This window comes from Stegodyphus dumicola, chromosome 1 (assembly GCF_044657685.1).
Source record: "Stegodyphus dumicola isolate Sdum_Otavi_A_Nest chromosome 1, ASM4465768v1".
NCBI classification, from domain to species: Eukaryota; Metazoa; Arthropoda; class Arachnida; order Araneae; family Eresidae; genus Stegodyphus; species Stegodyphus dumicola.
The window spans coordinates 294,776,639-294,801,162 of NC_140768.1; the positions used below are offsets into that span (position 1 = coordinate 294,776,639).

The 24,524-nt window shown below is 34.3% G+C and overlaps 1 protein-coding gene across 2 annotated transcripts in view; it reads left to right on the forward strand.

Annotated features, from left to right (window-relative positions):
* The window catches only part of LOC118190363 (cubilin-like), a 234,035-nt gene that overhangs the window by 157,762 nt on the left and 51,749 nt on the right, over positions 1 to 24,524 (forward strand). For both annotated transcript variants that reach the window (XM_085808686.1, XM_085808690.1), the window contains 7 exons: positions 350 to 557; positions 3,636 to 3,844; positions 9,568 to 9,609; positions 11,926 to 12,109; positions 16,918 to 17,114; positions 18,638 to 18,863; positions 22,702 to 22,919. In XM_085808686.1, coding sequence (XP_085664812.1) covers positions 350 to 557; positions 3,636 to 3,844; positions 9,568 to 9,609; positions 11,926 to 12,109; positions 16,918 to 17,114; positions 18,638 to 18,863; positions 22,702 to 22,919 — 1,284 coding nt within the window. The remainder of the gene's footprint in view (positions 1 to 349; positions 558 to 3,635; positions 3,845 to 9,567; positions 9,610 to 11,925; positions 12,110 to 16,917; positions 17,115 to 18,637; positions 18,864 to 22,701; positions 22,920 to 24,524) is intronic.

Genomic DNA, 24,524 nt, shown 5'->3' on the forward strand with positions numbered 1-24,524 from the left:
AAATGCATTTGTTTGCTTTTAAGTTTATATACAAAAGGTTTATATTCAATTCGTTTTTTGCTGGGAACTATTCTCCAACAGCAAAGCAAGAAAAGAATCAACAATATGCTGACATAATTTAATTTTAATTCCGTAATATTTTTCCTCAGCAGATAACAAGAATAATGATTCAGTATTAGAATGTTTCGCTTTTCTAAATGTTATTGCTGCTGATGAGACTTTCTGTAGTCACCACATAGATGCGATTAATCATTTTTATAGTGAATATTTTGATTTATGTGAATCGCAACAATTTTCAGTAGCTGTTCTTATTTTTAAGCTGTCTTATATTTGCATTTGTCTTTACCAGCTCAGTACGTGGTCGGCACTCCTTCCCCAGACTCGGTGTGCAGTTTCACTGTATTCAGCGACAACCAGAGGGAGGGAGAATTCCGTTCACCCACCTACCCTGGGGTGTACCCGAAAAACTTGCACTGCCAGTACCGATTTCTGGGCAGGAAAGGACAACGGGTCAGACTGGAGTTCATGGACTTTGATCTTGTCTTCGGTGGTGCACAGTAAGTTTGCAGTTATTTAACTTCGGTGGTGCGCAGTAAGTTTGTAGTTATTAACTGTTAACTAGTTACGTTTAATCTTGAAACCTTTTCCCTTTAAATTCTTCTTGTGTTTCACATAAAACTCCCTGCCTGAACGAGATTTCAGTATCGCGTTTTATGTAAATGAAATAGAACCAGTATTTAATGGGAAGTTCGGTCCCTTCCGTAGAAGAGCCCAGAAGTTCTCAGTACTGCGTGTTCTGCCTTCGGGCTAAATCCTTGCTTTAAGTTTATCTTACTACATTCGACCGTAGTCTTGACGTGCCTGTTAGTGTTCGTTGTTGAAGTTTAATTACGGACCAACCCGGTTTAGTTATTTTTGGTTAGCTTCGGCTAAACTTCACCAAGTTAGAATTAGTTTAGTTCCTTATTTTCTATCTTAAGTTAAAGCCAAAGTGGAGGCTTTTCTATAAGCCCGAGAAGGGATCGATTGTATTAATTTCTGCGAGTGAATAAAAGGGTATTTTAACCGATCTTTGGACTCATCATTATAGTTGTAAGAAGACAAGCAAATAGTCGCCAAACTCTTCACTAAAGTTCCGGCAGACAAGGACACGTAACTAGAACTTTATAAAGTTGAATAAATGAATCTCCATTTTTCCTCTGCTAATTTCAGTTTCTATTAAAAACATGCTATACAGTAGTCCTTCGCACAGTGAACGCGTGTCATAATGAATGTCCCGAGTAACGAATTGTCGTATGAACTGGACAATATCGGCAAAACCAATTCGGTCCCGCATTATGAATCGTATACAAATTTCGTGACACATTTAACTCGACGCTAAATCTCGTTTATTTCTTGTTTTAGCAGCATATACATGAAAAAAGGTTTGTAAACAAAGGCAATGAACAAACGGTCGGGCAAATAAATACAGCTGTTTACTTTACCACTACAGAAATCCAGCCTTCTTTGCCCTGGAACACAAGGTAATCTAAAGGAAAGTTTAACCTGATGAGGAGAAGAACAGAAAGAGTCTGTAAGTAATGTAGTTACCAAGGACCTGTCAAAGAAGCAGAAACTAGATTCATTAAACATTTCTTAAAATGAAAACTTATTTAATTAGAGTAGAGAAATATTCAAGCCACAGCTAGCAAGGCATCTCACTAAGCTGAAATATGCAGGAGAACTGATCGGATGATTTTTAGAGGATATGATTATTTAGATAAATGAACTCTTTAAGAGCAAACGTAACTAATAAATGAAGTTTCGGAGAATGATGGGATTTGAAACTGAATTCCTGGTTCTCTGGATATATTATCACGAACTTATATCATATAATACCCCGGAATTGTTCAGCGTAGTGGATAACCAGTAGGTTCGTAAATTCCATGCTTTCGTGTTATAAATGATAATATGCTCAGCTAGCATTTGGAAGATCTGTATTTCTAATCGGGTAAATTTTTGTGGTTGTTGTTGTTTTCTGGCTTTGAAAAATATCTTACTGCCAGCACTGATTTACTAAAGATACCCGATTTGAAACCGGCTTACCCAGTTGCTAATCTGCATGTGATTGTAAATTTGCCTCAGCAAGCAACGTTTTACAGGTAATTAATGTCAGCTGCAGAGTACAGGGCATTTTTATTGTTAATTTAGGGGGTTACAAACTCAAAAATATTCGCCTCTCATTTTACACCCATTTTATACCATCCTTCATCTATATTCTTTTAACATAAGTTGATCAAAAATGCAAGTATAAATAGGAGCGTAAAACTAAAAAGCTGCTTTTTTATCAAAATAATTAAAATCTTGGTAGGTTTGAATGAAGTTCAAATGCATCATATTAGCGAGGAAAGAATGTAATGGCAAACATGTTATAGTATACATGAGCATGAGGTAATGTAAATTGCTAAATCTTCAAAATCAGGCTTTTTGTTGTTTAGTAGTTTAGCATCCACTAACCACGTTTAAACTCTCAGAGTATGCTTTTTTCGGCACAACATTTTGATCCTGTTAAAAAAAAATATTGTTGCGTGAGTACGGATTCGTAACGGATCTTGATATTTTCCCAAAAGAAACAGATTATACAGTTCTGTACCTATCCACAAAAGAATTCGAAAAGCTGTTGTTAGTATAACAGAGCACATATCAGTAATTAAACTTCAAACTACTAAGAACTTTAAACACAACGCAATGCAAAGCGCATCTAAAAGGCGAGGCTCTCACGGATCTTCCAATACTATGAAGTAGGCTCTGAACTAATGCTCTCTCCGTGCTTATGTAGTTTCCCCTGTCTACCGAGAAACCTCTAGTGACTTTCATTTCTCGAAATTACTGGAAGACATGTACGGTTAAAGCTATATGTAAGCGTCAGATACCGTTACAATTACATACAGGGACCAATTACAAATTATTCAATTATGGTACCAATTATAGTTATAGCAAATCAAGAATCGGACCAAAATACCGCCAAATGGTCGTCAAGTTTGGGACAAAAATTAATCGCCAAAAGCATCGTCAGATTCAATTTAGCGAGATAGCCAATTACTTCAATATTAAACAAACTTGCCCTTTCAGCCATATCTTCACTCACTTCAGACTTTTCGTGTTACATTATGCAAAATTCGTAACAATATCAAAATGTTGCCTTTCTCTTCATACATATATGTTCTGAATGTGCCTCAGATAATAATTATTTTAATAGATTTGGCCTTGCTTCAAACCGGAGGTACATTAGCGGTAGAGATAAAATGATTTTCTTTCAGTATAAAAACTTTTAACCTGGCAAATGCAGTCGGAAGTGTCGAAAGGTATTCGATAGTTATTTTCTTTACTGAGAAGTAAGCAATGTAATTCCGTTGCAAATAGTAATTCATGAGTAATAAGGCAAATGATTGCATTCGATTGTTCAGTTAAATCAAAATCCATGAAATTCCGAATATTCAGGTATTGACAAAAAGCAAACAGAACGACTGAGACAGGTTGTTACGGAATCCACGTAATTTTCTTGATGCTGAGACATTAAGAGATGTTTTAAGAAGTTAAAAACTATCATGTTACGGATTCTGTTTTATACTGAAACTAATTTCATTTTTCTTTAGCTGCCCGTTTGATTTTGTGAAAGTATTCGATGGCGCGACATCGGATGATCCTCTGATCGGCACTCATTGCGGACAGCAGAGAAACCTCGTTATCTACTCCTCGGCGGAGAATGTCTCCGTCCAGTTCATCACTCTCCAAAGGACAGCAGAAAGCGAAAACAGGGGATTCTCGGGATTTTTTGAATTCAGTGAGCGATTTGTCAGTCTTGGTGAGTAAACATTATATTTCTTTCTTCGTAAGGAACTCGAAAAACATACAGTAAATTCCAATTAAAAGAAGACTCATTAACTGGCGTGTAGATTTACTGAATCCTATTGTGATGTAGTGGCTGAAACCGCTACTCAAGCACTGGGTTGTGTTACAGGGTTGAAATGAACTTCAAACTCAAGTTTTAACAATAGCATGAATTTTAATAAGACGAAAACCTTAACAGTTGCATATCTTGACAGTGTGGTACTTAGATATATTTAGTCCCGTAATTTCAGAATTTTGTTACAGGCAAAAATGCTCTAACGCATTATACACTAGGAATGATCTGCCGGCCAACATGCCCATAGCTCCAAACAGGAAAGTTTTTCCTCTCTTCTCAGGAAACCACCTTATATATCTCCCTGTGTTTTCTTGCGCTGAACTCCCGGGGGAGAATGATTCTCTCATTCATACATAACAAAGTTTCCATCTCCTGACCCTGATGAAAAGATCCTCTTTGTCCACTGGAGTGACCTTCGAGGCTGCAACTGGAATCATTAACAAAGGCATAGAATTTCACCACTGATAGGTAAACTACTACTCTCTGAAATCACTCACTATCTGAAGTGATTTATTGAAAAACGATGGAAAAATTACTGCTGCAAACCATCAACCTAAAACAAAACTGTGCACAATAAAAAAAAATTTTTAAATGATTGAAATAACAACAAAGATAGAAGAAAATGTCTAACATTTAACACAGTGAAGATTAACCGGCTTTATTATGCGGGTCTGATGCATAAATGACATTATTCAATTTCTCTTGCAAATATTCTTTTCTAATGCCATTTATAATTTCTTTTCTTTACCTCTAACTGTGTTTATTTTTTTATTGTTTGTTTGTCTGTTTGTTTGTTTTGGCTACTGACACAATTTACATAATCAAATGAATTTATTCGCTAAGTTAAATCTGCTTAAAAATGCAGGTAAATGGTTCATGATATTTTTCTGTTAGTTACAATACATGTTATTCCTCTTTCTTGTATCGTTTTTGTCTGCTCATAGAATTAAATCGTGGACATTATCCCCAGTACTTCCCCCCAAAACTCAGATGCTGACTGCAGTTATATGTGGAATTCTTTCCACAGGCATACAATAAGAAAAGTTGTGCTTAAATTGCTGGAATTATGAGGAGTCACTGCTTGGACAAATGTATAATATTTTGATTCGAAAACGAACCAAATGTTTTAATAAGAAAAGCAATCAAAACTATTTTCTTTGATAAGGGATTCTATGTAATTTTTTTATTAATTATTCCAGAACAAGCTGTGTAAAATAAAAACTTTTTGTAGTGCAAACTTTAGTGAGATTTGAGGGATTAACAATTTCTCCACACCAATTACAAAGTGAACTGTAATATCGAGTTGGCAAGAAAGTAATTTCGGTTATTTAATGTGAAATAAAACTCAATTTTTCCATACAAAAAAGGAATTTTAATCTGTCAAATATCTCCCACTCTTTTCGATGACCTTTTGCCATATTTGTGGTAACTTAATGATTTCGCGCTCCAAGAACTTCTGGGCCGCCCAACCGGTATAGCCAACCGTCGCTGACTGCAGTGTCGAAAGGCCCGACTTTGGATCCCGGAAAAGATATGGATGTTTGTAAATCTTTAGTCCCGTTGCGGTATGGCGGCACTCTAAATATGCTGCGAGCCACACAAGTCCTCTTTTGTGGTTTGCTAGAAGGAAAGAGGTGTGGGAGACCCTCGTACCCGTCCTTTTCCGGGACGCTCTCCATTAAAATTGCGGGGGGGGGGAAACTGAGCTAAATCGCACTGTCACCTGAATGGTGGTGTTTTATTTCATAAATTACGTTTTCATATTTTTAATTGTATAATTTCTGCATACCATCTTACCAGATTTAAATTGATGATCTATAATCCGGAAAAACCCCTAATCCGGAATCGCCGAAGTTCCAACGAGTCCGGAATTTGTACTGTACTAGAAATTTCCCAGCTGCTGGTGGAAAACTACATAAAACTGGGAAAAGCATCTAGTAATAATTCAGAAGTTGCAGGCCAGAAGAAAAGAAATGATCGAAGATCAGTTCTGAATTGTTTACTACAGCGTTGTGTTTGGAGTATTGAGAGATCTCTCTGTCAACTGTACCTTTTAGATGCGCTTTCCATTGTGTTTAACATTCTTAGTTTGAAGTGTAATTACTGATTGTACTCTATGATTCTGAGAAGAGCTGTACGAGTATTTTTGTGGAACGTTTTAATTGTAAAGTGTTTCTTTTGATAAAATAAATTTTATGAAGCTATCATTGATTCTGTGTGCATCCAATTCATTACGAACCCTTATGTACTGAACTGTCGCGGTGGAACACGATTCCTTAGCGATTTGCCAATTCTGGCCTTCTCTCTTTGATTGCTTCCTACAGTTTCATAAGTTTTTGGCAGCAAACATCTGAGTTAATCATTTGGTGGCTTGGAAGTAGCTCAAAATGTACAACACCTTTGCAATCCCACCAAACTGACAGTATGATCATTTTTCTGATGCAATTTAGCTTTCGATGTGATTTGTGCTGATTCATTATGCGTGTACCATGATGTTTTCCAATTAATGTTGCTCTAGATGATCCAGTTTTCATCACCAGTGATAATTCGTTTAACCCTTTGCGGCACAGTGTGTCCGGTCTGGACACACCTAAAACTTTCCTTCTGTACGCACAGAAAAATTGAATGAAAAAGGATTTATGGGTTACTCTGAACCTTCTTTATTTATACTAGATGGCAACTCAACACAAACAAGTCCATATATTTTAGCCATGTTTAGTTTTTTAAGGCCCTCGTTTTTCAAAGAAATCCTCCAGACTTTTTTTTTACGGTATAAAAGGAATTGTTTGAAAAGAAATTTCTCTGTTATTTTTTTGGATGTATGCTAATCACCTTATTCTATATTAGTTTAAAATTTTTACCTCAAAATTTTGCCTAAAATCAAACGGCGAACCCTAGGTGTGCCCAATCCGGGCTCACCGTTAATCTAGGACAGCTGAGAGTCTGTATTCTTTGTTTCTCCGCATCTCATCGGTCAGTTCATTGACAGGGCACACCCACAGAATTAAAACGATAAGTGCTATCTTCACAAATTTTTACTTGTGTATTCCTCTAGGCCTAATTAGACTGCCTACATTTTTTTTAATTATTATTATTTTTTTTTTATTTTTAAATCAAAATTCCTACTTTAAAAGGTAGCGTGCCGGAAAGGGTTAAAAAAGTGGACGACTGCATTACCTTTTAAATGTGTATCCAAATACTGATACGTTGTGTTAAGTAAATTTATTTCAATTCCTGCGGAACCCAAATATCGAGTTTCTTCAGGGCCGGATTCAGACTTGATAATGCTCTAACCGCTTTGAGATACTTAAAATTTTAAATCACAGAAGCCAAAATCACATATCTCTTAATCTCGTTAAGAAGCTGCTTCTTAACGAGTCCAAGGCATCCTCTGTGATTTTGAATTGTTGTGTGGGATAGATGTAACCTTTCTGCAATCTCCCACACAGTACACAGTTATATGACGATTCGATTCAATTATGGCTTTACGTTGTCATCTTTAACTCCAGAAGGTCGGCCAGAACGCTGGTCATCTTCAAATGAAAAACTTCCAGAATCAAATATTTTAAACGAATTCTGACACGTGTGTTCAGTTAAGCAACCAACACCAATTAACTTCACTTATCTCTTTGTGAGCCTCAGCCACTCTCTACCCTTTATGAAAATAAAAAAGTAAAATATATCGAAAATGTTTATTTTTGCACTCTATGTTTATAATTGACTGTGAACTAATAATTGCAAGCGAAAATATACGGAATTTGCTTTTATAACAACCTAAAAATGTCAGCTGCCAAATGTCAAAATTTTAAAAAATATAAGATTAACAAAAGAAACATAACGATGTCTATTTGTGCAAACCGAAATTACTTTCTTGCCAACCCAATATCTGTGTTGCAATACAAAACCATTTATTGCCGAAATGAACTGCTTTCTTCTGCAATTTTTACTTATGGAAATTTTAAGGATTAGATTATAGTAGTATTTGTATTTAATATCTTTTCTTTGCTCTTTCCAGAATATACAATTCAACAATAAAAACATAATATTATGTTTTTATTGTTGAACTGTATCTCCTTGTATTATGAACTATTTACTTACATCTGTTAGCCTCGTGGAATACTTCGTGGAGTACGAAGAGTTTTATATTGGTTTTCTTAAATTAAAAAATTTGATATGTACACCACATGATTTCCTTTACAGAATATTAAATTATATGCATTTTTTCTTGCATTTCATTTAAACTTATTGAATTTAATTAAATCTACTTCGTCCATAGCGTATAAAACACAATAGAATAAATGCACTTTAAAATTCACAATATTTTTTTACCATAGCAACACTCTGGTGCTAGGTTCACTTAACAGCGTTACATTTCATGTTCTATTCAAATACTATAATAAATCCAAAACGATGTATAAAAGAAAGTAAGCAAAAAAAGAAAGGAAGAAAAGAAACGTTTTTTCACAAACGATTCGGTATTTCTCATTCAATTAATTCAGTTCTCACTTCGCGAGAAGGCAAAAATACATTAAAACTCAAAATATTTGCATTAAAAATTATGAAGTAAATCTTAAACACTTATTTCCTCGAATAAATTCCAGAATGGATTAAGCATCATTTAATTTGCAACAATAAAAAAGGCGTTATCTTTGTTGTTGTGAAGCTTAGTTTCTCTAGATTGGCAACAAAACCACTATTCTGCTAAGTTTCAAATGTAAACAAAGATGGCCGCTATGGCAAAAATAATTAGGCTTAGCCCCACTTAAAAAACTTTTCAATTGTTGAAAATTCTACAAATATTGCATGCAGATTTACTAAAGGCATACAAACCTTAACCGGAAGATAAGAGCAACATAATTCAATTATTTTAATAGCAAAAAATGCACAATTTACAAAGAGTAAAGAAACTGAGATCACTGAGCCGGGTAACAGAGTGGATATATGAATGTATTTATATACGTTTGGTGCGGCCGATTTCAACCAAAATACGAGGTGCACATCTACATGTTATAGCAGTCCTGTATACAAAATTTCGAAGTTCTGAGGCTACTCGTTTTTGAGTTATGTGAGATACGTACGTACGTACGCACAGACGTCACGAAAAATTCTCTTCAGAATTCATTTTAAATCAGTTTTATATTTTTCGGGGGAAGAAGAGTCCTTTATTCTGTCCTTACGTACATATGTCACGCAAAAACATCGTTAACTTGCATTCGATAGCAGTCAAAATGGACGTTTTCGTTGAAATATGATACCTGAAATTTTCCCGATTACAATACTTCCTTTTGACTTGTACAAGGAAGTTTAAAAAAAGTCTTTTTTTTCCCCCTGTGTGATTTTTTTGATACATGTATTTAATTCACCATTTCTTTTAAGGACTGCAAGTTTTGTAAATTAACGACGTTTTAATTCGACATTGCTAAGAAACAGTAGTTCTCCATAATTCTTGATAAATCGGTTTTAGTAGAAGTGTAATATCTTAATGGCATAATATTCTTTAAAAATAATTCTAATTCTAATTCTTTAAAATGAGGTAAACAATTAAAGTAGGATCTCTTTAAAAAATTACTTATTTTGAAAACTGATTTTTCATTATGCCTTTTTTTTTTTTCTTTCCACAGATTTTATCGGCAAAAATGATGGAGAACATATTCGTGGTACAGGTAGGTTCTACTAAAATTTTTCACACGTTCTATATGCAATTACATTTTTTTTTATTTCTTATTTAATCTGCTGATCTTCATCACATACTCAGATTTCATAATAAGCTTTTAAATTCATAATAAAAGAAAATTATTGCTTCTATGGATTCCAATTTTAATATAGTGTAGAGACATTAGGTATTTTTTTAGAAGCAGGCAAGGTGGAAAATGAGCATTCGCCTTCGCCGGGAATCGAACCACGGACCTCTGGAATACCTGCCCAGCGTGCAGAATCACTACACCACGAAGGCACGATAGGAAGGCAAGAGAATTACCTTATAATAGAAAGACACGAAAATCAGTTTCATTATGGAAAAGGACGAGAAAAGCCCTTAATTTTTTTTTTTTTTTGAAAGATCTACCTTAAGCATTTCTTTTGTCATTTAAAAATTTAAACTCGTTAATCAATACTTTTCAACGTAATAAAGTACATTTGTGTGGATAATGATTCTGTGACACTCACGATCAAAAGAATAATTTTCGCAATTGAGCCTCGGAAGCCACCTCTTTTTCAAAATGCACCTCTCCTCCCAGTATGGCATCAGCTGTTTCTGGCTTTTCGTGAAATTCAAATCTAGGCTTTTCGCTTGGTAAAGTTTGGAAACCCTAAAATCCTTTTCTGAAGGAAATTTATAAATTGCAGTCTCTTTGTTATGGGAATTTCCACATTACATTTTCCTCGAGGACTGATTTCTATTAGTGAAATGAATTACATTGAAAATTATAAAATTGTTTAATTATGTTGTAGAGACATTATTTATTTTGAAGCAAAAGTCGTGAAAAATGAGCAATGCCCTGGTCGGGACTCGAACCACGGACCTCTGGAATACACGCCGAGCGTGCTGACCACTACACCGCGAAGACATGTTAAGAAAGCGGGAGAAATACCTTATAACGTGATAAAGTAAACTTTAATCTCACACAGAGTACCTGCAAAATGAAAAATATACTCTTGTCAACAAATTACGCACCTATAGAAATTTTTTTAATTATCTGATAAGCATACTGCAATCTTACTTGTAATTTCTACTACAGGAAAAACGCGCTCCAGTCAAAATGTTTTCCGACCTGAAGTAAATAGCTTTGAGATACATTCCGATCAAAGAAAGTACATACTATTATTTAAATATTTTATTATATGCAGAAATTTTAAAATGCTTCTCTGGTCTGTAGACCAATAAAGATGAAACACAGAATATTATCCCCTTTGGGACTAAGATTTTGCCATTTTATTTGCGTAACACTGTTGTTGCTTATCTAATTGATTTTAATCAGATCGGGTTAACGAATTCCTCATGGGCAAAAATAAGAATGGAGCGTCTGTTGATGGGCAAAGCCTTGGGCACCTTGTGGATAACAATACTAGTTTTGTTAAGCTTTGTTGATATTTATCGACAAAGTTAGAGGAGAGGGAATCCAAGGATCTTCTACCTGTCTTACTTTACCACCACCTTCTCTAAAGATTTTCAGCTCCACGAATTTTAAGTACCCGTATCTGCAAAGATATCATACATTTGTAAACATCTATCTTTCTCTAAGATTTGAACGAGAGCCCATTTAGAAGCATCGATTTATTTTTTTCGAGATTTACAGAAATGGCAACCGATTCAGCGATACCAAAGAAACAACCGCATACCATAATGATGAACAGAACAAACATGCTTTCTTATTCTTCTTGGAGTGTGTGTCTGAGACATATATTTACTTTAAGTTTTCAAAATGAAAGACTAAATTCATTGTCTTATAAAGTATTTCTCCTGCCTTCTGAGCATGCCATCGTGGTGTAGTGGTCAGCACGCTCGGCACGTACTCGCGAGTTTCGTGGTTCGAGGCCCGGCCAGGGCATTTCCTGTTTTTTCATCTTTTCTGTTTCGAAATAACCTAATTTCTCTATAGTCTCTTTTTGGGCAATGATGCACAGCGCATTTCTATTGCATACTTTAATAAAATATATAAATGAACTAAATTAAAAAGTATTGAATTTTAAAAGAAAATTAAATCCTTTGCTCTTGTTCACGCTATGCAATTTGCTAACTACGAATAAGCAATCTGATTAAATTTTACAAATGCTACTAATTTTATCGAATTTATATTGCTAAATATAGAATTTTCTATACTGCAAACAAAAATGTTTTCCAAGGTAAAATAAAATGGAAATTCAATAGTAAAGTCGCAAGTTAAATAAAACTAGATTTTTTAATTCAAATTAAGTTTTGCTTTAAGTTTTAAACACCCATTTTCTACATTTTTACATAAAAATTTCTGTTTCACTTCCAGAATGTGACCAAAAGATTCTGAGCAAAAAAGAATCGTCAGGGAATGTTTATTCTCCGAATTATCCCTTTCCCTATCACCAGAATACAGTCTGCAAATATTATATTTACGGTTTGCAAGACAACCAGGACTTAGAAAGGGTGAGAATGATATTCGAGAAATTTGAAATACCCAGCAAAGATGCCGAGTAAGTTTAAATTTGTAATTCTATAAGGCTTTGTTTTAATAAAAATAGGGAAAATAATAATTTAATCGTAACACCTCTATAGCAGATAAAGCGTAACTGGCATCTCAGTTTTAAAATTAATTCGTTATTTGCACGTTAAAGGTGTCAATTGCTCACATTTTTCCCTTTTGTGTTTTTGATTAAAGCCTGAGAAGTGTCTAAAACAGTAATTTCTACTTAAAAAAAGCATAATTAACATAATTAACTATAAAACAGTTGTTTTTCAGTTTATTAACCCAAAGAGGCGTTAGTCCCGAAGGGCTATTAGTCTCAAAACGGCATTTTGCGTCGTTTCACTTTCTGCGTTGGTTCACTTTTCAGACTGTTGCCACTAAATATTATCCACACATATTATATTTAAAGAAACTAAATAATGAAGAATCTGCATGAATACATGACTGTTACCCGCCATTGTGAAAAAACAATGGTACCTAGACCCATCAAATTTTGATTAACGTAATCCTCCAACCGAACATGGGCACTTGGAAGCCCGAATTTGGAATTTCTATTTGTAATATTATCTATTTCAAATTTTGTAAAATTTTAACGAATTTTTTATTCGCAAAACTCAATGATTTCAAAGGGAGCAATGGCAACACTGTACGAAAAAGGCATTTTTATCTCCAGCGAGCGAGACTGTGTATCGGAAATTCCAAAGATATGGTGTTTTGACCTTTTTGTGATATTGCCGTTAAATTGAATTTTATGTGGTTTAAGTGCGAAGAACCTGTTATTCAATAAATAAAGGTAACACGCAAAACGTTAAAAAAAAAAAAAAAAAAAAAAAAAAAAAAATCTTTTGGGCGTAGTATAAAATCTAAGTATGTCACAATCTTCACATAAAATAGTTTTTTTTTTTTTAATCTCTTCTTACTTTTACCTTTTGAAAATTCAATCCATGCGTATTTTCATATATTTATTGTCTCTAACTAACATTATCTCTGTAACTTTCCTAAAAACAATCATGCAAAACTGTTTATATAATTAAAATTATATATAATTAAAATATAATATAAAAATTACAAGGAAATACGCAATAAATCTCATATTTTCAAGAGAAAACAGCCAGCAGTCCAGTATCCAAAGCAACGAATGAAAAACTGTTGCCAAAACTACATTTCTAAAAGAATGAAACTATCATCGGAAAGCAATAACGAATCAAAATTGTGCTTTGTGGATGACATAATTCAAAATATACAACCTTTTTGCCATTAGCTAATCAAGAAAGGAAAAGAAAGAAAAAAGGGGAAAAAAAAGAAAATTCCTTTCTGTTGTGTCTCGCGAGACACATGCGGGTAAGAATAAGAAGACTGCGACTTGCATGTTGCGAGTCCAAAAATCAAAAAAAGAAAAATAATAATAATAAGCAGCATGAAATAAGTAATATTTTATCTCGTATTTTCAAGTCAGCAGTCCAGTATACAAAACACTGAATGAAAACCTGTTGCCAAAACCACATTTCTAAAAGAATGAAATTATTCAAAATGATGCGATTTCATCAAAAAAGATAAAATTAAAAAACATCTGGTTCGAATTTTGAAAAAAATTGCTTCGAGGTGCACTGGCTCTTGTTTAGATGCACCTATGTACCAAATTTCGTAGCCCTGGGTCTATTAGCTTACGCGCAGCACGAACGAAAGACACACAGACAGACTCTTCCTTTTATTACATGTAGAGATTATAGGATTATAGCACCTACTCTTTGAGAGCTTTGGCGTTAATTCAACTACTACTCTTAGCTCTATGGATTCTAATTATTAGGTGCCTCTTGTAACAGCTTTAAATAATATTAAAATCTTGTAGATTAAATAATTTAAATAGATGAACATTAAGGTATTTGTGAATGGCAATATTTGAAACCAGACTCGAGTGCCTCGTGCGACTCTCGCACGAAGAATGTAATTTATTTTAAAATGATAGAATGTGTTTTCTCTTCTTGTTTGTATGTCGCCATTTTTTTGAGTGTTAAATAAAAGTTATTGCTGTGTTCCATCATTGGAGTTGCTTCATTTCGCCAAAGAAGTATTACACTCTGATTTCCTTTACCGAATTATCTAGATGGAAGTAATACTTCTATGCAGACTATAACTCAACAGCATTTAATTTAAAGCCTTAATGTGTCTCCACTTGGGAATTAAAAAAAATTATACAGATACCAGTCTATTCGACTGTACTGAAAATCACACTTCAGTATTACTTTAAAGGAAACCACAGTTCTAATTGTAACTGAGTTTAGCATGCTAAGCTTTCAACTTTTTTCTTGCCGACTTCTTCTTCTGGCCAGGATTAAACAGCATTATTTAGCAGCCATTTTTTATTAACGGCTCCAGCCTGTTCCGCCACATTAAGGTCCAGACTCCGCTGACGTGCTTCAGATAAATGTCAGCTTCAGACAGGATCTGACGTCAGACATCAGACAAATGTAGGCAACTTCTAAGTTCCAGCTAACTTACTTCCCTCATACTCGTCACAAAAATCTGCTTAACCGTCTAGAAGGAACAAGCTGGGTGACTAAGTCAGAAGTCACAAAATTGCAAATCGTCACTTTACTGTATTTAATTTGCCGAAGGAATTTTCGCACAAACAGTTGATAAGTTTCAGTCTAAAAACAGTTTATTAATATTCTCATGAAAGGTTATTACATTAGAAGTTTAATCTGGTAATCGTACAAAAAATTCATCAAACCGTAACTATTTTTCATTTTAATTAATGTAAATATTATTATTATTATTGACTGTGAGCCTATGTTGAGGCCTGCCAATGTTTCCTAGAACACAAATTCTTTGAGATTCTATGAATAAGTTCTCCTGTTTGAAATACCACTATATGTATTATTTTATGAATTTAATGAGACTATTCAATTAAGTATGTAAAGAAAATTGGATTAATTTAAAAGCGGTTTAAAGTCTCCGTGAGTTCATTTGAACGAAACGTGTTTATCGTCTCTCATTAATCAACTTGGTTTAAGGTTTCAACACAATTTTCCCTAGACAAGTTCTGTTAGGAGCATTGGGCAAAGGTGGTTAATAACATTTTTATTGCTTTGGTTTTAATCAATACAAAATTCCTTCTTTTTTATTGTTATCTTTGAAATGTAAACTTTGTTTTAAATATAGTATTTCTCTTTTATTACTGTTTTACTAATTTAGCTTGTTTCACGGTAACGATAGGTTGGCCTTCAAATATTTAAGAAATTTTCTAAATTATTTTATTTTTAATTTCGTATTTACGTTCATACGTAAATTAATTCATACGCAAATACGTGATAAATTCATACGTAAATACGTAATTTAATTTCGTATTTACGTTCATACGTTCATACGTAAACATTTCGCTCTTCGGTTTGTGTACCGCTTCTAAATGTGCTCCGACACAAATGTGTCTGTCAGTTTTTGTCGTGCGGGAAGTCAAACTCTCTGTAACGAGTGCATAACTTTCTTAAATGTAAGTGTAGGAACTAGGAACACGTATGAAAAGTTAGATTTTGCATTTTATGCAACATTTTTTTAAATTTGAAAATATGAAAGCATTAACCGTTGAGTCATTTAAAACATTCTTGTAAGTGACTTAGGTGAGCAGGTCACTTTGTGCAGGTTCCAGGATGTAGTCCGATCCTGTGTGTAATAGCTGAATACGTTAATAGTAATTATGGTTAGTAGAGTGATAATTCGAGTGCAATATGCACTCTATGCAGAGAAAAATCCTAAGTCAGACACTTTGTAGAGACATTAGATATTTTTTGGAAGCGGAAGTAAAAAATGAACAACACTTTCGACGGGAATAGAACCACGGACCTCTGGAATACGCGCCCAGCGTGCTGACCACTACACTACGAAGGCATGCTAAGAAAGCGGGAGAAATACCTGATAACTTCCGATGAGTTAGTAAGATGTGGAACACTCGCTACATAACCACCGAAGATAGGCTGAAAGTAAAGAGTTAACTAAAAACGCCTCTGGATTGGTCGGAGGGGAGGGAAGAATTGTACAGAATTGGGAATCATATAAAATTTAGAAAAAGGTAGTAACTATTAAGCCAATTAATAGCGAAAATAAAGGGGAAGTTAAAAACAGAAAGCACAAAATAGACTATTTAAGCAACAAAACAAAAGTAACTTAATCTAAGTGAAGGAGCGACGTGTAAAACCTTGTGTGTATATATATGTATGTAAATATAAAATGACTGTTTGTTAGGATTGACAATACCAGTTTTATAAATAAGAATACCGTTAGAAGTTTAGAAAAATTTAGTGACAGGCAATAGGCAATGTTGGTGCATATATTTTTCTGTAGAATATTATTAGGCGTTTCTGTAGAATATTAATTTTTTCTATAACAGAAAAAATTCGAAATTAAATAAACAATTCAACGTCTTTACGGTAGATCGTGTTGTAATTGGCTTGCAATATTGGTTTTTAAATGTTTTGATTGTAAAGCTGTTGGAAGGATAGATTATTTTCATTTTTGCTTCTGTTAGGTTACATCTCCTTCGTTAGCTGTGTAATTATAAGTGACGATGAAAACCATTAATTCAAAATGACAGACATCAGAAATATAACATACATATATATATAATATTTACAAAAGCGTTTTTGGTTATATTAATTAAAAGTTTACCTTAGGTAATATATAATATTGCTTAACATGAGTTTCGTGATGAAGTTTATAATAAGTTGTTTCTTAACCAGATACAAACATATAAATGAGCAACAAATTTCCTACTGAAGGATTTAGTAACTGATCATTTTACATTGTACTGCATTTTCACAGGTGTTCCGATGGGGGATTTTTAAAAATCTATCTTCAGGGTCAAGAGGAGAGACAGGCACTAGACGAGTTTGATCTCAGCCTCTGTGGGGTCACAGTTCCACCACCAGTTCTGTCAGACGGCCCTCGGTTGGCCATGATTTTCAGTAGTGGAGCTACCACGGGAAAAGGTTTCAAGGCTCGATACGTTTTCGAAACAGGTGCGTAAATTATATTATTTTGCTTCTGCCGGTCTTTTTTTCCACAAGATTTCTTTAAACAATTACCGTAGTAGCAGTTATTTAGGAAAGAAGCAGCGTTAGTAAGAACTTGTTTGCTCTGTTATATAAACCTTCGAGACGAAAGTAATGTTTAAAATATAGGTATTTCCAAAACCTCTGTTGCTAAAATCGATCAAAACAAAACGAGAATCAAAAAACGAGGGTACATGACATGGGAGGATTTTTGTCTTCTGTTAATTAAATTTAAAATATTTACATTTGATCATTTTATATTCGAAGTGAATGCTGTTGGATTATATTTGAATCTTAAGCAAATTCTGAATATATCCGGGTGTAAATTCGATCGAACATGTAAACAGTCATAAAAAAAAATGGAGCTTGTGCCATGCGATGACGCTTCCTAAACAATACGTAATTTACTCATAGTTTGATCCTCGCGAATAACTTCCCTGTGTAGTAAATAAAATACAATACATTCTTCGTTTTAAATATCTGCAACTCGTTCGGTAATATTTTCTTTTAACTGATCTTGTGATACATTTTGATATTCGAAAAATAGATTAGGATTTTTTTCCAAATCGTCTCCTAAGTCAACAGCATATTTGTTCTGTGACTTCCCCATTATCATTTTCAATTTGGTGTGTCATGTTTCTAAGGGATTCTAACATATTAGCGAGAATGTTCGTACGTTATATTTGAATCGAAATGTTTGATTATTTCATTTTCAGTTGACTCGAAGTTTTCGTAACTTGTATTTTCCAAGACCAAACTTTTCGTACTCGAATTTTCCAAGACCAAAAATTTTGTCATTTGTCCGGAAAGGAAAAATTATCTCATATTGGTTTGTGTGATCATGGCAAAGCCTCGAGGGCTATCTTCCTAAGGGAAGGGATGCCTTTGTGGAGAACTTTCTAAGGGAAACTGGCTCGCATGCACGTTACACAGGGAGAACCATGAAAACGCCAGCTAGTTCGCGGGATTAGAAACTCGAACCGAACTATCAGTGTTCAGCGACTTTATCGCTCAGCCGCTGGTGGGCCGCAGTTTTCCCCCATAAACCTACCGGAAAAGGCGTTATCGTCCTTATAGGTACCAGCCAAAAATAGTTTCTACTGCAAAAAGGTTTCTGTTTAGGTATTTAATTTGCACCCAGTAATCTTCGGAAATATTCCTTTTTAAATATTACTTCAAACAATACCCACTTACTTATAATCAGACTATGTAAAGATGAGTGAGATCTGTACGAGATGAGTTTCTTTCAGAAGAAATTATGTAACACGTAAGCAACTGAAACTGTTGAAAAACGTGTTATTGAAAACCTAAATCTGTAGGCTGCTATTGTGTAACTTTTATTATTCATAAGTTCTGAGGAATATACTAAGAAGAAATTATATTGTAAATTTGAATGCTTTACCCAATGCATTTTTTGCAACTTCAGTCCTTCCTTATGTTCAATTTAGTATCTAAAAGCGAATAATATGCTCTTTTCCTCTATTTTTTAGACTATAAAGTTCCTGGTACGCCTTCTCCTGATGGTACTTGTCACTTCACCTATATGAGCACGATTTCTCCTCGTGGTGAGTTTAATTCGCCTCGCTACCCGGCCAACTACCCATCAAATACCACATGCCAATACATCTTCCAAGGTGAGCCCGGGATGCAGATCAAAATAGTCTTTAATTACTTCAAAACCAAAACGAAGCATGATCCAGCCAGTACAGGCTACAAGTAAGTGAGAATCATCTTCAAAAATGTCATTTTCTTTCAGCATATTTTACAATTCCACATACATAACTGCTGCACATAAATGCAAAAGATGGGTTCAGGTTAAATGTGCGACACTGTAGTGTTAAAACATATCTAATAATATTACGGTTGCTATTGCAGGAAAATGTATAGGTGTCAGATAATGAAACTGAAACATTTACATCTACAATGTATTAATTACATTATCGTTATTACCGTTACATGACTTGTTAAATCACTAAATTCTGTATACATTCTACTGGCAAAACAGTGATCATTGCAGATCATGATGACAAAGGAGGTAAATGTTTTCTAAATCTATCCTTTTTGCATACCCTGACCAGATTCACCAATATTAAGATTAGGAGAATTTTTAGTATTAGGAAGGTGTTCAACTTACTTTCATGATCTTCAAACCGCCGTATCACCATTTTTGTAACGTAAACTTGTCCTGATGCATAGCACTGCCTTCAGGATCAAAGTCTGAACAATAGCGTTGAGCTAATACATCAATGGATATTAAGCGACATGACCGTCAAGAATAATCAGTATTGTCAAAGATTTCCATGACATATTGCAGTCCAAATCATCACCAGTTCACATTTATGCTTTCACATTCCACATATAAGTTTTGTCTCAATGTGGGAATGGACTTTTCGTTGCTCCTAATTTTACTTTATGTGTTTCATAACTATAAGATCTCAGAGAATGAACGGTGATAATCTCTATGATGATTTCATAAGATCAGTATGAATCATATATTATGTGAAATGGATTGAAACGGCTTTTATTTAATTCTGTAGTTCAAATTGATCACGAACAAAATGAATACGTTTCACTAGGTGCACTATTAACAACAGGATAAACACTATAGCGATTTCTAGTCTCGACTCTTACTTTGGCAAAACATCTGGTGTAACTCTTGCAACATATTGTGTAACCTTCTTGTGAGGCAGTAAAAATTAACAGCTCTTTCACTGTAAATATCATTTTTACAAATTCGCATATTAAGAAGTCTAAGGTGAGTTAAAAGCTTCTTGCAAGCCGTGTAATATATCTATTTCTAACAGTCCACGGCTGTTAGAAATAGATATATTACACACATGCACGCACATTGAATTTCACATGCACGCACACTGAATTTCACATGCACGCACTTTAAAATCTCTCATGATTCTCAAATCGGACCAATGCTCCAGATTATTTAAAAGATAGTTTGCACTTCTAATCAATGTCTTCCATTGTCTTCTAATTCCAGTTGCTCGATATAAGGAAACAAAACAATCTTTAATATAGCCAAGTATGGATTGAATTTGACATTAATTTGAAGAAAAAAAGCTTAAATTTTTGTTATTCATTAAGTCACACCTCAGAGTTGATGACCTCAGAAAAATCTCGAATATGTACATAAGTCATACGCTGATTTTCAGCAGTCTAAATTGGCATCCATTGACATAATAAAAACACATACACGCAAACGTTTTACATGACTAAATTAAAAAAAAAAAAGATTTTTATATCCTTTTCAGCTAATACAGTTTCATAGAAATATGAAATACGATCATTCCTTCTTAGGAGCCTTTTTATTTGACATTAATTATCGCCTATTGGAAATTTTAATGTAACTAAGTCACCAACTGCTGGTTCTTCTCATAAAACTCAAGCACATATGAAGGAAGATAGGAGGATATATATATTTGCATTCAAGTAACTTCATAAATTCAACTACAAATTTTAATATACTATAGGGACTTTTGGCTAGGCCTAGCGACGATAGAATGCTCTGCTAATTGAGTACAAATGCTGATGGTCATATAACAGGCGGTACAGCAACTCAGCTGGTTAAAGTAAGTAATATACAGGGTGGTTATAATTAAAGTTCCACTTTGAAATGGTCGTAAAAGGAAAACTGCTAGACCAAATGTTATCAAACTTGGTAACCATGTAAAAGAGTTCATGGGAATTTATTTCCGTCGAAAAAAAGTTCAATCACTCAACACCAGAGGGAAAATGGTGCTGTATGCAATATTGTTAAACGAAATAAGACATGAAGACATCGGTTCAAAACGTGTTTAATCGTTTCTGAAACATGTTCAATGTGGCGTCCACCATTTTCTAAAAGCAAGTTAAATCGTATCACTGCATTCTGAACAGCAGCTCTTAGTATATCAGGAAGAATGTTACGGACATGTCGGTGTATCGCATCTTTCAATTCCGCCAAACTGTTTGGATTATCCCCATAGTGCTTTTGAGATAACCCCATAGCCCAAAGTCTCAGGAGTTCAGGTGGGTAACCGGGATGACCAAGAAGTAAGGAGGTGACGGCCTATAATCCGTTATTTCGTGAAATGTTGCCTAAATAACTGTGTGACGCATGTACCAATGTGAGATGTGGCCCCGTCCTGCCTAAAAATCGTGGTGTCTAAAATGCCACATTGCTGCAATTCAAGTATCACGAAACGTCTTAAGAGACGTGCTAAGAGAGCTGCAGTCTCAATGCACGCAACAGGACCAGCTGTTGACTGCTCTTCAAAGAAAAATGGTCCAATTATGAAAGTAGCTGTCATACCACACTAAACGGTGACTTTAGGAGAATGCAATTGAGCTGGGTAGATAACATGAGTGATTTGTAAGAAAACGATTTCCGGAATGCGCACACTTTTGCGATGATTTGCGATCTCACATTTTTTAATCTATAATTTGTGGTTTTTTACGGACGAATATCCCCGCTACACGGATGGCGCACTCGTCTTTTATCGCCTTTAAATGGTAGTTTTGTTTAGGTCAATGTTTATTAAGGGTATACAACATGTTAAACCCGTGTAACAAAAGGTTAAGTTAGATTCCGACCCATATTTCGTTTAATAATATTGATTACAGCGCCATTTTCCCTCCCCCTTGGCGGTGAGTTTTTTAACTTTTTTTTTCGCGGAAAACAAATTCCTATGACCTCTTTTATACGATTACCAAGTCTGATAAGATTTGGTCCAGTAGTTTTCAGTATATGACCATTTCAAAGTGGAACTTTAATTATAACCACCCTGTGCATTTGCTGTGCTTTAACAATTTAATAGGTATTACCGTATTTGACGTCATATAAGACGCACTCTTATTTAGACGGCCACACACAAGGAAAAAACGTTTCAATAGCGTGGTTTTTTTTAGTTCTCACGTTTCGTAAAAGCCAAATAAACAATTATTGACTGCAATTACCTTCACGTATAAGACTGTATCCTTCACGTATAAGGTAACGTATCAGGTATCATGTACCTTCACGTATCAGGTAACATTTTTGAGAGCAAATCTTATATGCCGTCAAATACGGTATTCCTCTTCTAAAAGATTATAAATTTTGTCCGCGCAAATCTTTCTTATTCCTATTACATATTTTGGTATAGCAAGTAATTTTAGAAGGGGACATGCAGGTAAGTTTGGGTATATTTGAACACCGCTAATACTCAACAAGCAACAAAGGATATAAAATTCCTTTAAAGGTTAACCAAACACTATATGTACTAAAATACAATTAAAAACGTGGAATCGTTTTATTTAGAATTATAAGAAAGAACAAAGAGCTGAATGAGAAACAAGCACTAACAGCACTTTTTTCAGTCTCCATTTGGCACAATGCTATTCGTAACATTAGAAGCAAGTTTTTGTTGCCTTTTTTGTTGTTCGGAATGTTCTATTTTTAATCAAAAGGGTAAACATATAGGGCGCATAGTCGTTTCGACAAGGAATTCTGCAGTAATGTCATTTTACTTACGGTTATTTAAATATTTACGTTTGATTTACTATATTAGTATTCTTTGCTTTGCAGTGAAGTTTGCACGGAAGACTGGTTGGAGATCTATGAAGTCCATCCGAGTGGACGGGAAAACAAAGTGGGGCGTTATTGTTCTAAGTCCACCCCTGGCCCAATCGTCTCTGATAAGGGAGTGCACACTATGAAAGTTGTCCTACACACAGATGCAGAAGGAGTAGCTAGTGGTTTTACAGCGACTTACAATTTCATCAGCCCTACTCAAAAATTCGAAGGTACTTTTAGTTGTGACTTAATATACAGTTTTATACAACGTATATCAGTTGCGCATGTTATTAATTTTTTTAAGTTATAAAATATTCTTTTATTTCTTCTTTTATTTATCCATTGATATTGATAAATACGTAGCTTTGACTGTACAGTCTAATCATCTTCGTTTAAATTGCTCAACTAAAAACAATTACGTATAAAAGTGAAACTATACAGATCAGTAAGTATTCTGAAGTAAGGAAACATAAAATGTCACCTGTATCCTCTATGGTAGGGGTCTTCAACCTTTCACGCCCGAGAGCCACATCAACAAATTTACAAAGATCCGCGGGCCACGCGTCTGTCAAAAAAATACTGTATTCGGACAATTTATGTAAAAAAGGGAGGTTTGTTTTGGAAGACTACAATTGATTCTAAGCGAAGAGATAATGTTACAGATTTGTGTATATATACACTGGTTCCAAAAAGTCAACTGGAAATCGATTAAAATGTTTTAAATCTTTTTTTAACTATGAAAAAAATATAAAGATGATTGTACAGAACGATGTTACAAAATGCATTTGCAATAAAAAAATTATAATACTGGCAGGAGATGGTAGTTACTTTAGTTTTAATGTGAAATTTGACGTTGTTTTACTTGATTAAAGCTTCAATATCCGGTTAAATCTGCGTTGTTGCAATTCGTAAAGATTCCCCCAAATGTTTGTCTATCAGCCGTGTTCTTGATTTTGATTTTGATTTTAGGATTTTCATTTTACAAAAAAGCTGTTCACGTATGTAGATACTGCCGAAGATAGAAGGCATGAAGAGTGTATGTTTACGAATTCCTGGATACTTGTCTTCGGTCACATACTTTGAATAAAAATCAATTAATGTAGGATTTTCAAGAAACTTGCAAAGTCACACTGTAAATCTATAAATTCTAACTGAAGTAGAGTTGGAAAGTAGAGTTACATAAGATAAATTACATAAGAAAAAGTGAAATTTTTGAAAAACTCGTTATTTTCCGAAAACGTTATCTCAAATATCAGGCATGTCAATAAAATGTTTTAAATATCAAGAATAAGAGAAAAAAAAGTTCTTTTACGACAAGAAGCTGACAAGGCAATTTTTCTTGAAATTAAAATTTCTTAAAATTCTTCGAATTCAAATATGGGGCCACCAAAATACCTTCAGCGGGCCACGGGTTGAAGACCCCTACTCCATGGGATTGCATCCACGAATCTTTTACTTGATAACTGGATGGAAGCACATATATCATGAATGCTTGCACGAAGACACAAGATAGTTCTTTACAAATTACTCCAGTAATAGTATATACTAACGAAATCTTAAGCACGTTCACAAAACAAAACTTCTAAGGCTATATTTTAAATAAAAATGGATGGACAATTAAAATATAAATATGTTGCCAAATCGAAAATGCAAATAACGTTAGAATAATGTGAAATGCTTCATTTCCTAAGAAACTTGTTTCTCTATGTAGCATTAAAGTTTTTCTCTTACCTTGTAAGATCGTATCTTCATATCTAACATAAAGTTAAAATGATCTTACGAGATCACCTGGCGACTTCTCGCATAAGCATAAAAGAATACAAGCACAGAAGAAC